General features: G+C 38.2%; 1 protein-coding gene across 1 annotated transcript in view; it reads right to left on the bottom strand.

The window, feature by feature from the left end:
* NCKAP5 (NCK-associated protein 5) overlaps positions 1–20727 on the bottom strand; it is a 406029-nt gene that overhangs the window by 150998 nt on the left and 234304 nt on the right. The window contains exon 6 of the mRNA XM_014941123.1: positions 3333–3423. Coding sequence (XP_014796609.1) covers positions 3333–3423 — 91 coding nt within the window. The remainder of the gene's footprint in view (positions 1–3332; positions 3424–20727) is intronic.

Genomic DNA, 20727 nt, shown 5'->3' with positions numbered 1-20727 from the left:
AAGTGTTGATTATAAATCTTCCCTCAGTTATTATGTACAATGATAACAGAGGAAAATTTTATTTACAATCCTACTTGTAAATTCATTTACCCTAAAGAAATCACATCATCCATCTGAAAGTCCAGTAAATGAAATTCACCCAGGGCAGCTAGCTCTATGGAAAGGGTTAGAATGTTTTCCTTCAAGTAAGAATCCTGGCAAGACCTAGCACAATATTGCAATAATACTGCACACTCTGGACTGCATCCTGTTATTATTCTTCTAACATTATCACTATGCAACATTTAATGTTCATTAGCAAGAATATTTATTCTGGAGTCAGGCATATTGATATTGTAATAAGAACTCAATTTCATACATCCCAGAACAATAATTAGATTTGTAAAATACAAATATGTATACAATGGTCAATAGATCAAAAGCCTTTATTGCACAGAGGTATCTTTTATGACTATTCAGATACTAGTTTGAATGGGCTTCACACATTAACTTACCATGGTGTCAGAGAATATGGGACATATGTTGATAATATCTCATATCTGGAGATTCTCTAGGTCATGTCCTCATTTGTTATGAAATACATGGTCACGTAACTGCAGTAAAATCTGATACTCTATTGCACTAAATACTGATCGTATTGTTCTGATCGTATATAGCAATCACAGAGAACAGGTATGATTCCAAATACGTTCTATAAGGTAAATGATAGTAAAGGATGGCTTTCAAAACAATGCTCATATTCAAACATTCAGTAAATTTTGTGTGTCTATGAACATATGTCTCAGTTGGAATTCAGATCATAAAAATATTTTTTTCACATCTATACTTCATTTACAAATACAGGATGACAATACGGCTATCACGTTCCCAAAACCTGAATACATCAGTGTTTTTAAGAAACATTACCTAGGATGTACATTCAAGTTCTATTCCCATTTGTGAATTACCCTTATAAATATCTCAAAAAACTGTCTGAATGCATTTGGAAAGATACAAATGAAATGCCTCTATTGCAATATTGATGCCTCTTGCCAAACCTGGACACAGTATTTGCAATAAAATTCATTATATATTTAGATGATGTGTTTGTCCATGATCTCTACACAGTTAGTTTCAATAAGGAAAGGAAAAAAAACATTGGTTTTGAGTCATAAATTAGGAAAAGAACTTAATAAGCAAAGAAAATTGCATATTGGCAACACAGAAGAAAAGAAAATTGCTAAAAAACAAACTCACTTTGATATCATGAGCGAATATGTTCCAAGAGAACAGGAAGAGAAGGAAGCTGTTACATGCAATATGGAGTACAAGATTAAAAGTAATCCCAGAGTAACAGGGATATGGGTGACTTAAGGTCCTGGGACAGAGATGGCTTCATTCCATAAGAGAACCTGGCTGAGGTTTGAGGAATCAGCCCTAACACTGGCAGATTTAAACAGAAGCCCATGTCCAGAAAGCAGGGAAGAAGGGGTTAGATGGCAGTTTGCTAGGTGGAGGGGGCTGTCTGCTAGAGCTGAAGGGAAACAAATAATTGGTGTTCTTGTTATTAACTGGGCAGAACTGCCTTGTTCTTTTTTTGTCAGAAAATAAACACAAGATATTTTACCCTAAACACAGCACAATACCCATTCTCCTGGCTGGCAAGAGACAACAAATGCCTTTGTTGGTACAGCCCCAGAGGACAAAAATAAACCCAAACCAACTTTTTTTCAAAAATTAAGAAACAAATAAAACATGGAGGAAAAAACACACAGAATTATAGAAGCACTGAAATCGGAATGACTAGTTTATCTCCCCTCTACGGCAGCAGCACACAAAATTCAAATTTAAAAAAGACTCCATAGCTAACTTTTGTCCAGCTCCAAAGAAAAATAAAGAACACTTCAGTTATTCAACTGAAACCAAAATACTTCATTGCTTTTCTTGTTGGAAGTGCAAAAACGAAACCCAAAGAAGCTAAAACTTAATCGCGGTACCACCTTATCATGGTTTCCAAGGTGAGGCAGCATACAGAAAAGCAGATAATCATTCCAGCTGCCGTTATAAACAGACACCCAAAGGAGAGACTGACACCAATTGCACTTCAGAACACCCACTTTGCGGCGGCAGGAGTGAGCAGCAAGTGTAAGTGTAAACTCTGAACCAAGAGGAAGTGAATTTCATTTTTGCATCCCAAAAGGGTAGTGAGTAAAACGCAGACGCTTTTATCATCAGTTTCAAATAGCACAATGTTCTATTATAACTTCCACAAAAGTTTAATTCATCCTGAAATTAAATTTTACAGTCTATTATTTTAACAAGAAAAAAAATATTATTTTGGAGGCTTAATCTAAAAGATTCTTTTCCCTTCAATCCAAGTCTAAAATGAAAATTTAATTACAGTGATAAATACTCTTTAATATACATTTTCGTTAAGCTATATTGCTGTATATTTGATCCATCAGTTGTCAGAATAGACTGATAGAACTAGAATTTTTAAAATGAGTTTTATTTGAAGGATAGATACCTAGTATAGACCTTCAAATATTATTTCAGCATTTTCTATCTTTCTAAGGAATGCTTATTCTATTAAAAAAGATACAGTATAGAACTGAATTCATCAAGTGTTTTTGTTTTTAAGAATTTACATGCAGAATATCTGATTAACCAGGATGTATCTCATGCCTGTTTCTAGCACTTCAAAAGGCTTTCCATGACCTCAGGTTGACTGCTCCCAGAATACAGCAGTACATTAGGAAAATATAAAACTCTCCTTTCTTATGAACTGCATAACCAGACCTAGTTCCTCCTGAAAAACCTCTAAAATCTTTGCTTTCCTAAATTCTGTCCTGAGACACTCTCTCTGTACTCTGAGTGAAGTTGATAAAATGCACCTGACACAAGTAGTGATAAGAAACTATGGAGCTGGATATGGAAACCTCACACCAAATAAGAATATGACTGGATAAAATTATCTATCACAATCTGAAGGTCAAGTTGTCAAAAGCTTTTATGTCTTCTAGAGATGCTGGAACATATTACTTTTTAAGCAATATATAAAGTACTTTAATAGTCTTCAAAACTAGTGTCTCTGTGCCCTGTTAACTGTGAGGAGCAACAACTGCAGATAACACAATGACAATAAAAACGAAAAATCTTAAAAGGTGGTGAGAGAGCACCTGCAAAAATGTAGATGTGCCACCCACCTGCATGTGGTGGTACCAATACTTAACAAGTATTCACAACTAATAAACAAATAGAGAAAACACTGTCAAACAAGTTTAAGCCAGTAAGCAATTTTTGTTTTAAAGAACTATTCTATCACAAGAAAACAGGTAGTAAGTCACTAATACCTGGTATACCTTCATGATATTGACAGTTCCTTCTCCGTGCTGGCCTGGGGATCCTTGGCTCTGTAGCAGATTTCTCACTGTCTCCTCCATTCTAGAGAACAAAAATATTTATATAAGTCAATTGTATGGAAAAAAATTAAGAGTTGCATTCAGTCTTTTTGCTGTTTACTAGAGCCTAACGCATCCATGACTACCATGAAATTAATATTTAAAGACAATCCTGGCCTTATAATGTTCTCATACTCCATGTTATGAATAACACATTAAGGGCACTCTTTTATCTTTTGAATATGCACAGTAATTAGTTGTATTGTTAAAATCCTACTGGAGCTCAGCTACAAAAAAAAAAAATTAAAAATTGTGCAAAAAATATCAACTTGTCGACAAAAAAAAAAAAAAATTAAAAATTGTGCAAAAGATATCAACTTGTCAACAGTGTAACCAAACACCATGATAAAATTACTGCCATTTAGGAACAAACTCCGATTAAAAAACCCCCAACTGCTGTATTTCTAGCCAATTGTCAGGTTTGAGCAATTTAGACAGACTGTCAAACACATTACTAGTATTTACTCTCGATGTTATAGGTGCAGCAGCATGTTCCAGTACATTTGTTTATAGAGGCACAGCTGCTGAACACGTTCACCCTACTCTGCCCTTTCAAAGGGATGTAAAAAGCAAGTGTAGGCTACAATCTGGTACTACCATCGCATGAAAACATAATCAACCTCAGTTCCATCAGTGAAAGAAGGAAGGTTTCCACTTTCATTTTAAAAGGTGTTAATAGACACCGTCAAAAGTTGTCTTTGATCTGCACACATTCATCAAGCAAGTAAAAACTGATAATAACGCTAACTCTCCTGAATGGAGACTGAACAGAACAAAAGAGTTTTGCTCCTTCACACAACAGGATGCCTGCAGGTAACAGAAGCCACCTACGAAACACTGGTCCCATTCAAGGTAGATCAGAAATTAAATTAATGGGCTTAGTAGATGTCATTGAGGCTGACCAGAAATAAAGGCTCTGGGACTGCAGCTGGTTTCAGCTGAGTACTGGTAAGAAGAGGAAAAGGATGAAAAGCCAGGGAAGCAGTGATGGACACAACAACAAAGACGCTGGGTTTTACAACAAAAAATGCTGAGTGCCAAATTCAGCTCAAGGTCCTCACACTTCTCCCCACTCCCATCTCCCCACCCAAATTCTCACCCTGCACAGCTTCTTCAGCTGTACGGATGCAATCCTTCTTCTCACCCTCACTTTCACGTTTTCTGTATTTTTCCTTTGAAGCTGCCTCCATCCCTTGATACAGCTGGAAGAACAGCCATGCTGGAACAGGGGCCAGAGAAAGGAAACTTCTGTGGCATGGGTGTGTGGGTGACATGAAGGAGGGAAGGAGAGAGGAATACCTTGAGCCATATTGCCAGATATGCTGTATATTAAAACTGTGACCTTGAAAAAAGAGCCAGTATTCCTAGGCATATCAGACCAAAACCTGCCTGCTGTTGTTTATTTCTACTGTGTTTAGGGAAACATGACTTTTGTGTCGCATTCTTTGCAAATGCAATTGAGCAGAAGAATTATTCACAGCATATACATTTATTTTTTTTTTTATTTCTAAGGTAACAATCCAGCGAGACAGCAAATATTAGCTCACTGCTCTGGCCAAAGGCCAACAACATTATCTTTTATATAAGCCTCATTGTCTTTCTGTTCTTTCAGTCTCATCAGAATGAATGCTATTGGCTAATATAGCAGTAATATGATGTTTTGCTTGGTTTCTCCTTTCAAGTCAGGCAGCCACGCTACTTTTCGAGCAGCCGACACTAGGCATTCATTCTACTCAGATGAACGCTGACATTTTACTTATTCGTGTGATGCTTTTTTGTCATTGATGTGCAGACTTCTACATTGCCAGAATGCCCACAGAATACTTGGACCATCTGTTGACCAAATGTGAATAAAAACAAGCCAGCTCTAATCTCTACTGCAGACAGTGGTGCAGTTTTTCAGTTGCAGATTGGAACCCTTTCTGCTCATAGGCTGACCTTAATCAGATGCCTTTTACGCAAAAGAACAAATCTTTTTGGTATGTAATATAAATTCCTGTGCAGTCCTCACCAAAAGATTTCATTTCTTAACCCACTGCTCATTTAATTTTTAAATTAATGATGCAATAGGATTCTTAATTACTGTGTTTATATTTGCATGCACAGTTCCATAAAGTTCTTAGAATTTAATGAACAAGCAAAAAAAGAAGAATAGATTCAACTAAAAACAGAGTTTTTCAGTGTAGGTCTAATAGTATTAATGAAAATACAGTCTAGTTGCATATTAGTGTCATCAGTTAAATCAGCTCAGAAAAATTATGAAGAATGCTTAAATTCAATGGGTCATTTCATCTTCAGCCAAATTCAGATGGTCTATTTAGAATAACAGGCCCATCTTGTTGAACAGCCTTATAGGCCACAGTTCCACGTGGCAATTAGAAACGTCTCCCATCAGGACTCAGATTTCTGTGCAACAGAATAACTTTTCCAACATGGCAAAGAGCTCAGTTAAACACACTTGAGACTTTTGTTGTTTTGTTGTTTGCAGCTACTCTAAAAGTTCGTAAGGGTCAACAGCCATAAAGCTGAACTGCAGGCATAACAGAGACACTGCCTATGTGGTCAGGTCACTATAGAACCAGCAATGGGAGGATCTTGCAAGCATTAGGTACCCAAGGAATATCTCAAAAAGGAAAGAGAAAACTAGTTTCTGTCAAACAAGGAGGTGAAATCTGCTTATAGCCAAGTTCACTGCAAAGCTCTGATGACCTGTGTTCTTGCAGTTTATAAGCTGCTACTTCTTCACTAACATCCCGGTTGTCCATTTTTAGGAAGGACTGTTTAACCAAACATGGGACAATAATCAACTCATTTCCTATAAACTCGAAACTTTGAAGCATGAATTAATGGTAGCTTAATTGAAAAGTGATTGTTATATTACGATCTGTAATATTCTACAGTGACAGTACATGTCAGAATGGTTTAGTATAAATTCTTTTGAAGAATGCAAGAATGGTTGAGCCTCTATAAATTTAACTTGAAGTCCCATGTTTTGCTCCCTGAACAAGGGTTCCAAAGGACATGTACATTTTGGAAGCAAAGCACAAAAATTAGGAGCTTTATGAAATGCTATTTCGACACAACAATCTATATTTTCCCCCCTTATGGTAACCACAAAAGGTTATATTCTCTTGGACATGATTCTAATATCCTTGATGGACCCACTCCAACATCAAGCACTTGCCGATTATATCTAGAATAGCTACTAGAATAGCTACTCTAATAGCTAGAATGCCTGCTTGCTGGCCTGTGCTAAAAAACCTGTTTTGCCAAGGATTCTGTTCTTCTTATGTAACTACCAAGCTGTTACAATCTGCAAAAACAGTCTCTAAAGCTCACCATTCCTGAGTCTACATTCTTCAATCACTATTTAAGAACATTTATTTCCCCCTTTCTTCAGTGTTCTATTTACTGCCTATTCATTTAAAGCATCTCAGTTAGTACCGTTACATTTTTTGTTACATCTATTATTTGAATGGGAAATTTAAGTTTTCTCGAAACTGAAGTGTTCCTTTCAATTTTTCTTTTTTAAAAAGCTATCTTCTTTAGGGGAAAAATAAACGAAAACTATGTTTGATAGAAGCTTCTTACATTTCTTGAGAAAATGTCAGTTTAGAGTAGGGAAACAGTCCTCCACCAGTCCTAACCTAAAGATAAATTTCTAAAAGCATTAAACAGAAGAAGAAATGAGGCACTCTGAGACCAGAATCTGTTGATGGTATATAAGAGTTTAAGGAACATAAAATATTAATGCTACTGTGCAAAATGCTGTCAAGATTTCATCTGGAATATTATCTGCAATTACGATCAGCAGTGTTCAGGAGTGGCTCATTCAGACAGGGTTTCAGTGAAGAGACAGCTCCGAGGTTGTTTAAAGGAATAGAGAATCTTTGTCATGAGAAGGGACTAAACAACTTATCTTGCTAACCTTAAAGGACCTAGGGCTTACACTCATATGATTCCCACAAAAGAATCAGTGAGGAAAAAGTAAAACAAGAAAGAAAACTACATCAACCTAAGGCCAATTATTGACAAAGCAAGATGGGAATGCAGCGGGGTACAAATACATTTAGGCTGGAATTAGGATATTTTTAATCACTGAAAAAGTGAGACTCTGAACCAGCCTGCCAGGCTGGATGAGAAACCTAAACAGTTTTAAGCCAGAGCTGAGCAGTTTATGAAATTAATTACATAGTTGGGTCGAGAGCCGAGGAGTTGAATTTATGATCCACAGGTCCTTGCTGCTATTCCTCCTGAAACAAAATCAGTCATTCCTACATTTAAAAAATTCAATTTGTCCTGTGCTGTTGAGAGAATACCAGGAGATCAATCCAACTTCAATGTACAGTTACTTATTTTGGCTTTGTTTCTGTGTGTGTTTCTGGTCTAGGGAGCCACAGGGATCTCTGGAAAGGAGTAAACATCACTCCCTGCCCAGGGGGCAGCACACAGGGCAGCGATGCTCAGGCGTCCAAGAAGGAAGAAGCAAGCTTCCTCTGCATTTTTGCAAATCTTGTCAAATCTTGTCTGGAAGCCAGAACCCGCCAGCAAGGACCCATAGAGCTGTAGGAGACTTGCTTTTAAAGCTTCTTGATGTTATGCTTCTGACAGCTCTGCTGCCTCCACCTCCTGCCTGGCCCCACTGCTGCAACTCACGGCACACACCAGAGCACAGTTTCATCCAGGCTGGGTGAGACAGACTCTGCTGGGGCTGACACATCACTGGTGGACAGTCAAGTTCCTGCCTTTCTCAGGACCATCACCTTCATAAATAGGCACATCCTTTGTGCCGTACCCCCGCAATGCTGGAACATGGTCAGAAAACCAGCTGACTTTGTGCCTCTTCAAGTTCTTCAAGGGGACTAAAAACATAAGCTAATTTGTTGGGGTCCTCCCCAAGAACAGATTTTAAGACCATGCAGGAATTAATTTTTCCTCAAATACACTAATGCAAGGAGGCACAAGAGTTCTCTCAGCCCTCCAACTCTGCAAAACATTCCCCATATATTTCACATTTCCCAAAAAGGTCTTTCAGACCCCTTTCAATTAGGTTTATTGATTTCCTTCCTTGAGAGAGGTATCTCTCAGTCTGCCACAGAAATTTCACAATGTGAAGAGGATTTTTTTCTGGCCAACCTTTCAGTTGTGTAGGACCTGTCTTTATGTCCTGTCTCACTGCAGAGGACACTTGTTCTCTTCTCCTGTGCCCTGTAGCATATCCCTTGGAGGAGTTTAATCTTCCCAACCTTTTCCATGACAGAGAAAGCTTTCCTCAAAAAAAAAATCCTTCCCATATATCCTGCTCTTTGATTCCCCTTCAAGCACAGGGAATAAATACTCTCTATAGCCCCTGCTCTGCTCAGCCACGTCCCACACAGCCCTTCTTACAATTCTCCCTCCAAGGGATAGGCAGCATGTAATTACTCCAGCTCTAGAAGGTTCGTGACAGTTTCAACCCCTTCTCCACTGACCTAATTCCTTCCAGATTTCCACAGGCTGGCAGCTACCTTTTGCTGGGTGCCAGCACCTTCCCTTTTCACCTTTCCTTTTCATCACCCTCAAGCTGAGGTGACAGTAGTCGGTGGTTATTTCAAATACATGTCACAAGAATTCCTTCAATTTGATACTGACTTACAGCCTTAGAGACCTGTCCAAAGGTTTCTATAGAATCTTAATGCAGCAGTTGAGGTTTTTATTTCAGCTTTTTCCGTCTTCTCATGCCATGCAGCAGGTGCAGGACTCTTTTCAGTCTTAGAGAAAATTATCAATAATACCTTTCTCCATCTTTAGCTTAACTTACTTCTGTGTAATCAAAATTCTCAGGTAGGTATCTTCTTCCAGCCCCTATCTGTGAGACAGTGAAGCTTCCTTTCTCTCTCCTAGGCAGTCTCCAGCTTAAGTCTCTTGACTTCTATTTTCAGTTATAGCTTCCATGGAGATATGGCCTGGGTTTCCGCTGCTTGAGCTGTCTGAACCCCTCCCTACTGCCCGATCCAGGACCAAGGAATAGATTCCCATGTGGTTTCTCAGCTCTTTCAGCTCTTGGTTCAGCTGTGAACCAGTCAGCATTTTCACCAGCTGGACTTCGGTTGTCTTTGGAGGCGGCAATCTGTCTGGCTTTGGTGGCAGACTTCTGTGCAAAGTCTAAGCCTTGCAGCTCTCTCTCCAAACCCACATTCCAACCAAACAAAAAGCTTCTGTCTGACTTGGCTCCAGCATATATTTTTTTGCTTATTCATATATAGTTTCAAACTTCAGGTTTGGGCTTACCTGCATCTCGCTTCCCTCACTACTCCATGCAAAGCTCTCCAAAGGACCTCTTCCAGTGAGTTCCTCAAACTACCAAAAGACTTCAAAGTAAACAAACACACACAGCACCCCTTCCTGAACAAATAAACCCCACACATTTTAGGTTATACATCAGATTATTTTTTAAGGAGGAAAAATATGGAATTGGCTTTGCAAGACAGAAAAAAAGAAAGCTCATCAAAGAATGGTTCCTGTTCACTGCATCATTGCAGGATTGTCTTTCCTTCTACTTGGTTTCACTTAAATTAGTAGCTTTATGAACTGCAGACTCCTCTGGCCCCGAGGATTTTCACTACCTCTAGATAAGGCTGCCTGCTCCCTCTGATCTGAAGGCTCATCTCCAGACTGTGCAGTGACCTGCCAGCCACACCTACATCCCCAAGACTCTCTGTTCTCCTCAATGAGCCATGGTGATCCCGAGGATGAAGTGGCTTCCCAGGGCTGTGTCCAAGCCCGCTGTTCCCAGTCCACCTACTGCAGAGAGCCTCCTCTGTTAGGACAATGCTTCAAATGTGCTGGTAGCCAGGAGACAGACATAAGCTTCTCCAAAGAATGTAGATATTGAAAATGTATTTAAAAAGCAAAGAGAGAAGTGGAAACAGATACATGATAAACTTAAAAGAGAACTGACAGATGGGAAATGCTGAGGCTTTATACCCCAAGGGGCTTTCTCTGCATTTTCAGTTCTGCTTAGGATACAACATTGGTACATGCCTTATAGCAGTGTGCTGGGCAAAGCCTACAGAATGCACAATATCTATCCTTAATAGTTCAGTTGGAAAATAAAGTAATCATATCCTCCATAATAGCAACAGAAAGACACACATAATGTATAATTTATGTTTATTCTTTCTGTTCATCAGCACAGGTGCTTATCAATCCAGAAATACCAAGGCAAATTCTCCTCCTGCAGCACCATCCCAGCCCTTTCCCCACCCCAGGCTCTGAACAGCCAGTTCAACCACATGGCGTTCACTAGTGGCAAATCCAAACTGCACAAGCCATCTAAACCCTCCTTCTACAAACATACTCAAAGCATTCTCAAGCTCTTGCCTGAAGGGCAAACTACCTAAAGAGGGGTACCACATAAATTAAAGTATCTTGTACACGATGAGGACAACTATTGCAAGGCTGTGCTGGAATGAAACAGATCTCAAGCTCGGCTTGCGCAAGTGGAGAAGGATCCTTCTTTTGAGTGGACAATCTAATCAGGTGCTCTGTCTGCTAGACCCTATCACCACTTAAAAATTACACTGAATTGATTGGAAATTACACAGAATTGAAAGACTGAACACAATATTTACTTAGTTGAACCAGTAGCCATTCAACTCACCGGAAATTTTCAAGTTATCCTTAAAATAATGGTGAATATGTGCCTTGAGTGTCAGATAAGTAGGGCAGGATTTTGAAAGACCTCAGCACTGGCAAATCACTGCTCCCACACAAGTCTGAATTCTGTCATCACACAATGGCAGACCTAACATTTCTCTGAAACTGCTGTAACCACCATCTGAGCCAGGAAATGTTGGAAATGTTTCCATTGTCTCAGCTATAAAGATTTCACTCATCAAACTTATACCTCCAGCAAAAAGTTTCTGAACTGCAATAGAAACCAGTGATAATGTTTATTTCTGTGTTGACAAATGCCATATGCACTGTATGGGTGTCTTCTATCACCAGCCCCATATACGATTCTGTAATTTACAGACAAAGACTAAACCTTACAGAAAAGCTTCTCACAGGCAATTGAAAGGATTTTTCAAGGAAAGACTGTCCATCCCTCCTACAATTCCCCAGTAACATATTTGGGACCTTAGGACGGAAGATATTTTCATTAACTATAAGTGGATAAAATCAGACACTTACAGAAAGCTAATTCTTGTGTCAGCTTAAACATATGCTCCTAAGTTCAAACTCTATTCATGCTGGAGGCACTAGAAATAGTCACAGTGTTTCAGCATAACTAAAAGCATCAGAAAAGTTATAGAAAACTAAACAACCAGACTGCAAATATTTCCAATTTCAAATAATAGAGTTTTACTTTTTTCTTGTTGTCTACATTTTAGACAAATACTTGTTTTCCTGTATTTGCAAATACACGGATAGATGAATAGATATATCTGCCAGCTCCTCCAAATACACATATTTATTTTTTCATATAAGCACCCTGTCAGAGACAAATCACTATTGCTTTAAATTACTTACGGGAATGCAAAGCCACTCAAAATTAAAAAGCTCTTATTCCATTCTAAGTTACAGCTTCAAGGGAGTACCAAGACCACCAGACCTAGCTACCTAAATTTCTATGTGTTTTCCATGAAGGATGAAGATGCTATGTGGAGGAAGGCAGTTTTTACAGGGTTGAAATACATACAAGAGAAATGCAAGACAAAAAAAGAGGTCTGCCATTAACGAGCATTTACAGAACCCACCACAATGCAAAATGCAAAATGCAAAAAACCTGTTCTCATGCATTTTCAAGCTACACAGCCCATCGTGAAGCTTTCAGGCTCAGACTGTGCAGTGTTGTGGTAGACACCAACCTGTGCTGTCCAGACAGAAGCTGGAAGAAAGCTAAAACGAAGAAGGACAAGGACTTTTTTTTTTCCTCCACAGAAATTATTATTTGTTTTCAGCTTCTCTGACTCCCCAGTGAAGGTTTTCTTAGGCCCTTGGATTCTGGACTCCAGTCTTAAGGTCTATGTAATAGTTATTTTGTTCTCCTCAGTTGCTCTACCTCTTTGCAAATCTTATAGGAGTTTTGAGACTGTTCCACTGTTGTGAGAAACACCCTGTGAAGATGGGTGGACATAGTTTTCTATAAGTAAAACCCTAACTTCATGAAGCATTTTCTTTACTACCACATGTTCCACTTTTTAAATTTACACAACAACTGGGAAATCCATTGCAAAGTACTGACATTTTCAAGTTACTGAACAACTGCAGTAAAAATCCAAGGATGACTGATCACAAAGTTGAGTTTGATCTTCTAACTGACAAATCACACTAGCTTTAATTTAACAACATAACTCTCTGTGTGTTGGCAAATTTGCTTATTCTATTAGAAAGATCAGTGATGTGAGGCCTCATCCCAGGATATACTAAGTCCCTGCTCATAAAAGCTCTGAGGTCCCAGCTTTTGCGCTGTGAATATGCAGGTTAATATAATATACTGTGTTTTCATCTTACAGGTGAACAAATTGAGGCAGAGCAAGGTTAGCCAACATGGCCAGTACCAGCAATCATTAGAACCCATGACACCAACTGTTCACCCTGCTGGGTCTAAGCAGCAGATGACATGTCCTCTCTCTATCATTTTGTTGGCATGACTGTACAAATTTTCAGCTCTTTCCATCAGTGATATGAGCTCTGTAGCTTAAAAAAGATTTCAGTAACTTCAAATAAATCAGCACTTTTGCTATCTCTTTACTGATATGTTAATGTTTCACACATTTCATATGAATAGCTTATGCTAGTGCTTGCATAACCTTAAACAAGCGGTTCAATCTGGAATGAAGCATCGTACCAAAAGCTTTGTTGTGTCTTTTTATCATTCCAACATTTCTGCTCTTCTACACTAAAATGAAACCTGGAGGGTTTGTGGGAGGATATAGAGAGATATTTACACTTCACCATTTTACAATTGTTCAGCATTAAAAAATTGTGAAACACTTAAAACACATAACTCTTCTAATTAAATGGCTAGTGAGCATGTGTATTGTTGCTATATAGAAAGACATATAATTCTTTTGATTAAGTGACTACTAAGTATGCATACTGTTAAAGTTGTTCAGAAAGTTTCATTCTATTTAACACCATACAACATGCCCTGATGCCTTCAGAGGCAAAGGCTGTAAAGTTTATTAAAGTCTTGCATTCTTTTCCCTTAAAATGTTATTTGTGAATTTAATACCTTTAGAAAACTAACTACTAATGGAGCTCTAAATAAACAAACTTTCAATAAATCACTCCTGCTTTGGTTCAAAAACCTTAATAACCAGCCCTTTCCTGACACTGTACAGCCAACTGCAAAGGCCCAAAGGCCAAACTCCTGCAAATGTAACTACGTAAGACACACATGTGGCAGGAAGGTTTCCCACTGAATTTGCATCCCGTCCAAAGTGGATCACCTCAGATGGTCACATTTTTTGGTCACAAATACAAATAATCAACAGAACAGCAAGAAACAATGACTCTGGTTCCCAACCATGAGAGTTCCTTAAAGTACTTTTAAAAACAACACAGAGTCTTAATAATTTCTTTTGACTTTCTAGACTTCAGCCTTTCTAAATTTGAGCTCATAGAGACTACAGTAAGAAAAGAAAAAAATTGAGATTTTCAATTCAGCCATTACTTCCTAAAAGCCTCTACATGTAAGATCAGCAAAGATGGATGAAATGTGTAACAATATTCCAAGTGATGTCTGCACTACACATAATGAAATGATAATTTTTTAATTCCTAAGGGGGATAATGGACTGCTGTAGGTATATCTAGAATCTGCTTTTCCTGTTTTCTCCTCAGCAGAGAGCTTGCTTTCGATGTTCAAACAGCTCTTGGCCGATCAGCTATGATCAAGTATTTTCTCTGTGACCTTCATGAGCAGGGGATGCCCTGATGCCCCCTCTGTGAGATTAAGACTTTCTCACACGACAAACCCTCCGCATTACAAACTTACGCAATGAAAAATACATAAATAAAATGCCTCCATATGCTTTTCCACAAAGTAGATTGGGAATGACTGGCAGGGTAGTGGATGCCAAGTATCTTCTCCTGAGCCTGAAGCATCCCTCCTTCCGTGCAGGTTTCCTGCTCTAATGGGGCCCAGCTCGGAAGAAGTTTACCCTTCTGGAAGACAGATTCAGTAAACAGCAATACATATCTACTACCGAAGAAACCCAAGATGTGCAAACAATTACTCTTCCAGTCTTAAATTTCGGGTGGTTAGAAAACAACCACAAAAACAAGTCATCTTGGAGACATAAGAATGAAAGCTTACTGGCTGTAGACTTCCAAATTCTAGCAGCATAGCAAAATGGCCTAAACAAGTAATATATGGTTAGAATAATGGTCTCCAAGGGCTTAATTACCTCTTTCATTAGGTAGTGGTAGTCTCTCTAAAATTATATTGACAGCTCTTCTACAAGCAAGCAGTTGATAATGAGCAATAAAAATACATGACAATGCACACAGAAGAGGGCTGGAATAGCATCATAGACAGCATCATCAGCTTTGATGCCAACAAACAAGATGGGCTGATTTAAATTATTTGTGAACTTGTCACAAAAAAAATCAAGAAGGACCTAGATATATTTTGTCATTAATAACTTTTAATGCTCTCCCTTTATGTATGCATGCAAGCCTAACAAAAGCAAAGGAAGAAAAGGAAGAAAAAGAGTATCAAGGTGAAAATAAGATGCAAGAAAAAAAAAGAATTAACAGCTTGATTAAAAGAAAAATAAAAGGAAAAGGCATGGACACTTTCATGCCTCTATATTAAGTGCCATAAAACACTCCCCATATCTTTCCAAACACATTACTCTGTCACAGCCTTTATCCACTGCATGAACTAACAACAGGAAAAAAACAAACCAGAAAACACAGGCTTAAAATGTCAAATTCATCACTATTGAAGCCCACTTCTTTAAATGCATTATCCTGGAGACAAACAGAATAAAAGCAGGGGAAAGGTTCTGTATGTAGCATTTGCACTGAAATAGACAGAAAGAACACTGCCTCTTTGCTGCATCTTTGTGCTTCCAGTACTGCCTGCTTCTGTTTTCCCCTTGCTGAAGTCATGCAGCACGCTGCCCCCGTGTCAAGGGCAGTGTTTGAAATCTCTCTCACCTCATAGGTTCAGGAGGTAAGTTGTATGATGCCAGAAATCCAGAGAGGAGAGCAAAGAACACTTTGGAGGAATGACCAGCTGTCATCGTGGAAAACAAAAGGAATAGAAGGGAGTAAAGGGCTCTGGAAAGGCATATCCCATTACTTTGGCCCATAAAGTAGAGCAACTGGACAAACTAGGAGTTGGATTAGGAGGAGAGACAAGAAAGAAGTACTCATAAACAGAGAAGGAAAGCAGAGGAAAAATTTTTGAAAAGCATCTTAAGGAGAGAATGGAGAAAGACATGAAGACCAGAAATAAAGGCAACAGTAGCATAAAAGATGTAAGAGAACTTTGAGGAGAAAAAAAAAGGACATGAAAACGTAAGCAAGATGTAAGAAAATAGAAGAAGAATAAAGTGGAACAGCAACAAAAAAGGTAAGCATAAAGAGAAGAGAAGTGACAGGACACCTAGACATCTCTAAGGTGCAAATGTTTATTGTAATTATTTGTAATGTAGTAGTTCTTTTGAAGAAACAGGGAGAGCTATTAGCTGGTACTTTCCACAGAAGATCATTTAAGAAGGGTTTAGAGAAGGATTTTCAGTCTAACTACAGTCCTAAAAGGAGAATCACAACAGCACTCCCTCCTCCCTGCTCAAGCTCTCATTCTTTAATCATCTATCTTCAGCACAGCACGGGATACATTTTCAAACTGCTCTGCAGGATTTTAGCCATGCGGCTCCCATTGTGTTTAATGGGAATCCTGTGGACAGAGCTCTGTATGTGGCTTTCAAAATGTACTCCAAAAATCTCTAAATAATGCACTAGTTGAACATTACCCTGTTTTCTTCTCACAGGACAAGACTAAAATGAAACAAAGGTTAGGTCATTTATAAAAGTACTATTTATTGGGAAGCTCATCAATGTCTCCTATAGAGATATTTATCCTCTGAAAAAATATTTTACATGACTATTTAGGATTTACTTTTTCCATAATCTCTAAAACAGAGAACAAAACCAACTCAAATCACATTTGCTTCAGAAAGAAGATCCAGCAGTTAATGCATCAGCCTAAGATTCGAGAATTCCCTCTTTAAGACTTTGTACTGTCACAGGATACCTTTGTGGCTTTGTTTCAGATTTTCCTCTGAAAATGGATTTAACAGTTTCTATTTCATAACAGCTTTATGATGACAATAAATACCAGTGAAGCATTAATCAAAGATTCATCAGATACAGAAAAAATGCTCCAATATTAACTCCCTCTCCTCCCTTCAAGGGGAGGGCTTTTTTGCCATCAGAATAACATGAGATAACATGAAAGTTTTGAGAAATGTAAAACCTTGCCACCCGTGCTCTATAAAGAAAAGCCCTTAGTTTCTGTGCTATCACCTTTCAGAAGCGGCATTCAGAATAAATACATGAAAATGCAATTTTAATCAGCTTTCATGCACCCAAATAGCAGATCATATTCCATCACCCTTTGGAATATGAGCCAGGTAGGCTCAGCTACACAAAAAGCTTCAGGGGTTTCAATTTCAGGGAACAGATCCTCAACCTTCTCAACCTGTGCAAAGCAGAACAGCGTTACTGCTGAGAAAACAAGGCTATAGTTTCAATAGGCAAAAGTTTAGCCAAGGAACAGCAAACATAACATATAGAGCCTACATTTCTGGCTTCAGAAATGAAAGTTAGATGTAATATTAATAGCAACAGTTTACTACAAACCATTACCTTATCCATGCAATTTGTGCTACTGTGAAAGTGGAAGATCACCTTAGGAACATACACATTTATGTTTAGATTTCTCAGAGAATCGGGCTCGGCAAATAAAATTCTTCAATCATAAACTAGTTAACCTCTTTTTTTTTTTTTTTTCTGGAACTTACAGAATAGATACTGGACATGAAGGTGTTCTATGAAAAATTTGGGAAATACCCCTAACACAAGTTCAGCACTTTGCAAGACAGAGTTTATGTCAGTGGAATGCTGAAAAATTAGATGACACTAGAAACTACTATGTCTACCAGCCTCAAACTGTACCGGCATGAATTATTGCAAAATTGAATACTTTGGGCAGAAGTCATTCCGTTGAACTTAACAGTTCATTTCATAGAATCAGGGCCTTTGTGACTTAAGTGAACAGACAGCATGTATTTTAGCTAATCTGGTGGAAACAAACCCTCACAAGCCTGCCTTACTAAGAAATAATTTAGTAGTTCTCCTGAGGGACTTTTTTCCCCCTTTAACCAAGAATCAAGACAAAGAAAAAGAGCCTTTTAAATCCTTAATTAAATATTATAAAAAGTTGAAAGAAAACAAACATTATCTTGTAATACACCATTACAATGCAGGAGTCCTATTTCTGAAAAACCAATTTAGATATCCATGTCCAGGAGGGAGAAAGGGCAATAACAATAAAAAAAGCCAGAATGATACATGAAAGAGAGGCTGGGTTGGACATGCAGGGAATGCAGGGGAAGTGCTGAGCAGCTGAGTCTCAAAACTTAAAAATTCCATTTGTTCTTCAGAAAGGAAGGACAGTTTACCTTCATCATAAGTAAAAACACTAGATTGGGCAGGAAATCTTGTGCATGACAAGGGATTCTATTAATGGGAGAAGAAGCTACACCATGTTCCTTTATACCCGTAGCTGGGCAGGGGGAAAGGCAGGACTCTCACCCAGTTCCACAAAGGCAATGTCACCTGTGGGTACGGGAGACATCTAAGACTCCTGCTCAATCAGTTACAACGTTAAGCAGTTTCATAACACAACAACAATAATTCACTTAGGTTTAGGTTTGAAGGTTTAGGAAAAAGATCATGCTTATTACAGATGTGACACAGAGAGGCCCAGTCAGCACTGTGCCCTCCTGCTGCCCCAGAGAAGCTGGGCAGAGGCGCGCAGGGTGGGCTCTGCCTAACAGAAACCAGCACCTTGCCAAAAAATCAAATCCGGACCAGACACTGGTTTTGCAATCAGTGCAGGGCTTGTAGAGTAGATCTAGCTGCTGGTTATCTTCACTGCAAAGACAATGCTACCTAACACAAATGCAAGTAACTTCATCTGGCAGAATGACTAATACTGGCATTGACTGTAAAATGAAACTAAAATGAAACTGAATTATTTTAGAGTATCCATTTTGACTTTATTTTTAAAATAACTGCTCTAACAGTAATTTGTAAATTATCCATATTTGCCTACTTTATTTGTGTCTTCTAAACAGCATTTTTATTTCAAGATTATTATAAATAGCACTGGAACAGGTTGCCCAGGGAAGTTGTGGATGCCCCATCCCTGGAGGTGTTCAAGGCCAGGCTGGATGGGGCTTTGAGCAACCTGGTCTGGTGGAGGTGTCCCTGCCCAGGGCAGGGGGGTTGGAGCTTGATGATCTTTAAGGTCCCTTCCAACCCAAACCATTCTATGATTCTATGATTCCCTAAAATAAAGATACTGACAGTCTTTGTATTAGCACAGTGCTAGCACGCTACTTTTATACCTTTGTTAAACTCATTGCTAATGATTCATCCCAAAGTAATTATAGATTACTAAAGGAAGTGTAATGGATTTCCTTAATCTTCATCATCTTAAACCCTCATTCGTTGTTCAAGCCACTGAGCACATGGTATGTTTTGAGAAATTTCTTGGCCTGCAAATGGCATAAACTAAACCTGCTAAAAAAATGAACTTATTGTTTGGAAATGTAAAAATTATAAATTCAACAATATTTGGAATTGCTGAAGGAATATAGTAACTCATTTTGCAATAAAGGCCACACTCTTCTGTAAAACACAGGCTTTTTTGTTTTGAAATTTACACTGACGCATCTCCAAATGGAAAGTAGACTCCTGGGAGGAGGAGAGAGAAATCTATATCTGGTGGGGTGATCCCTTTCAGCATTTGACTCCTAACACTGTTTGCTAAAGACAAATCTTTGAAAATTTGAGCAAATACATCTTGATTTTATAGATTATATCCATGCCTCTTTGAGCAAGTGGAAAGCTTACAGATTTTGAACTCTTTTGGGAGCAAATCTTTCAATCACTAACAAAAAAGAATGGAGAGAAAAAAGCTATTATTGACTTAAATTGCAAGCAATCATCTACTCATTTCATTACTGAGTATTATTTATTATTTATCAGAGGCTGCTGTTGATAAGAGAGTTTTTTTAAGGACCTGCTTACAAACAATATAAAGACAAATACAAACTGGAGGAATCTCAGTGTTAGCAAACATTAAGAGCTGAAAAATAGCTAATACACCTTAAAGATTGCATATTATCAGTAGATCTAAAGGAAAAATGTACCTCTAGTACAAATGTGCCTTGCCACAAACAACAGTTTTCAACTGTGAATATAAAATTCCCTTTTCCTATATTCTGTAGAATACCTGATGATATAAAGATATCTCATATTCCTTTACTTTTATTATTTAACTTAATTCACTATTATAATCACACAGTTAAAAAGTCAAACATAATTTTGAGTTGTTCTAGGCGCCAAGAGCTAATAATGGGAATCTGCACCTGAACAGTATCTTATATGAAGAGCCTCCCATTACAAAAGTTTTTCAAAACTAGTAAGTGGACCGTAAATGCTGTCTTTTCTGAGACTACTTTAAACAGGCATAGCTGTCACAACAACAAATTTCCACCTTGGGAAACCAAGGACATTTTAGCAAGCCTTATGTTGCGCAACCACGAAACAAGACATCCAAAATCATTCAGCACTTCTTACATTCTGTGTTTTGACCTAAGAGTTTTCACACTTTTGGTAAAAATATAAGGCACAGGAAAAGTCAGGTAACTGGCCTAGAATCAGTCAGTCAGAAGGGTTCAAATTTCCTTTCAGATTTCAGTGACGGCAATATCTGGCTGGGTTAATAATTTAGTCAAGAACAAAGGCCAGCAGCCCAGATTAGTCCTTTATTACCAAAACACACCAACTATAATTTGGCTCTGATTTTCTCTAGTAATATGAAGGCATTCTTTTATATTTTAGTTCTTTATGTAGACACAATACGAACTCTATGGTTTGGTTTAATCTTTGCTCTGTAATCCCAATATTTATAGAGCAATATAAAGGTGAATTAAAAGGTATGTTTGTCTAAGCATTAATTTGCTTCTATGGCTTTCCCTAGCACACAAACA

This window comes from Calidris pugnax, unplaced genomic scaffold, assembly GCF_001431845.1.
Source record: "Calidris pugnax isolate Ruff unplaced genomic scaffold, ASM143184v1 scaffold60, whole genome shotgun sequence".
Classification (NCBI taxonomy): Eukaryota; Metazoa; Chordata; class Aves; order Charadriiformes; family Scolopacidae; genus Calidris; species Calidris pugnax.
The sequence above is the reverse complement of the archived record's forward strand: the minus strand, read 5'-3'. Positions and strand labels throughout refer to the sequence as shown.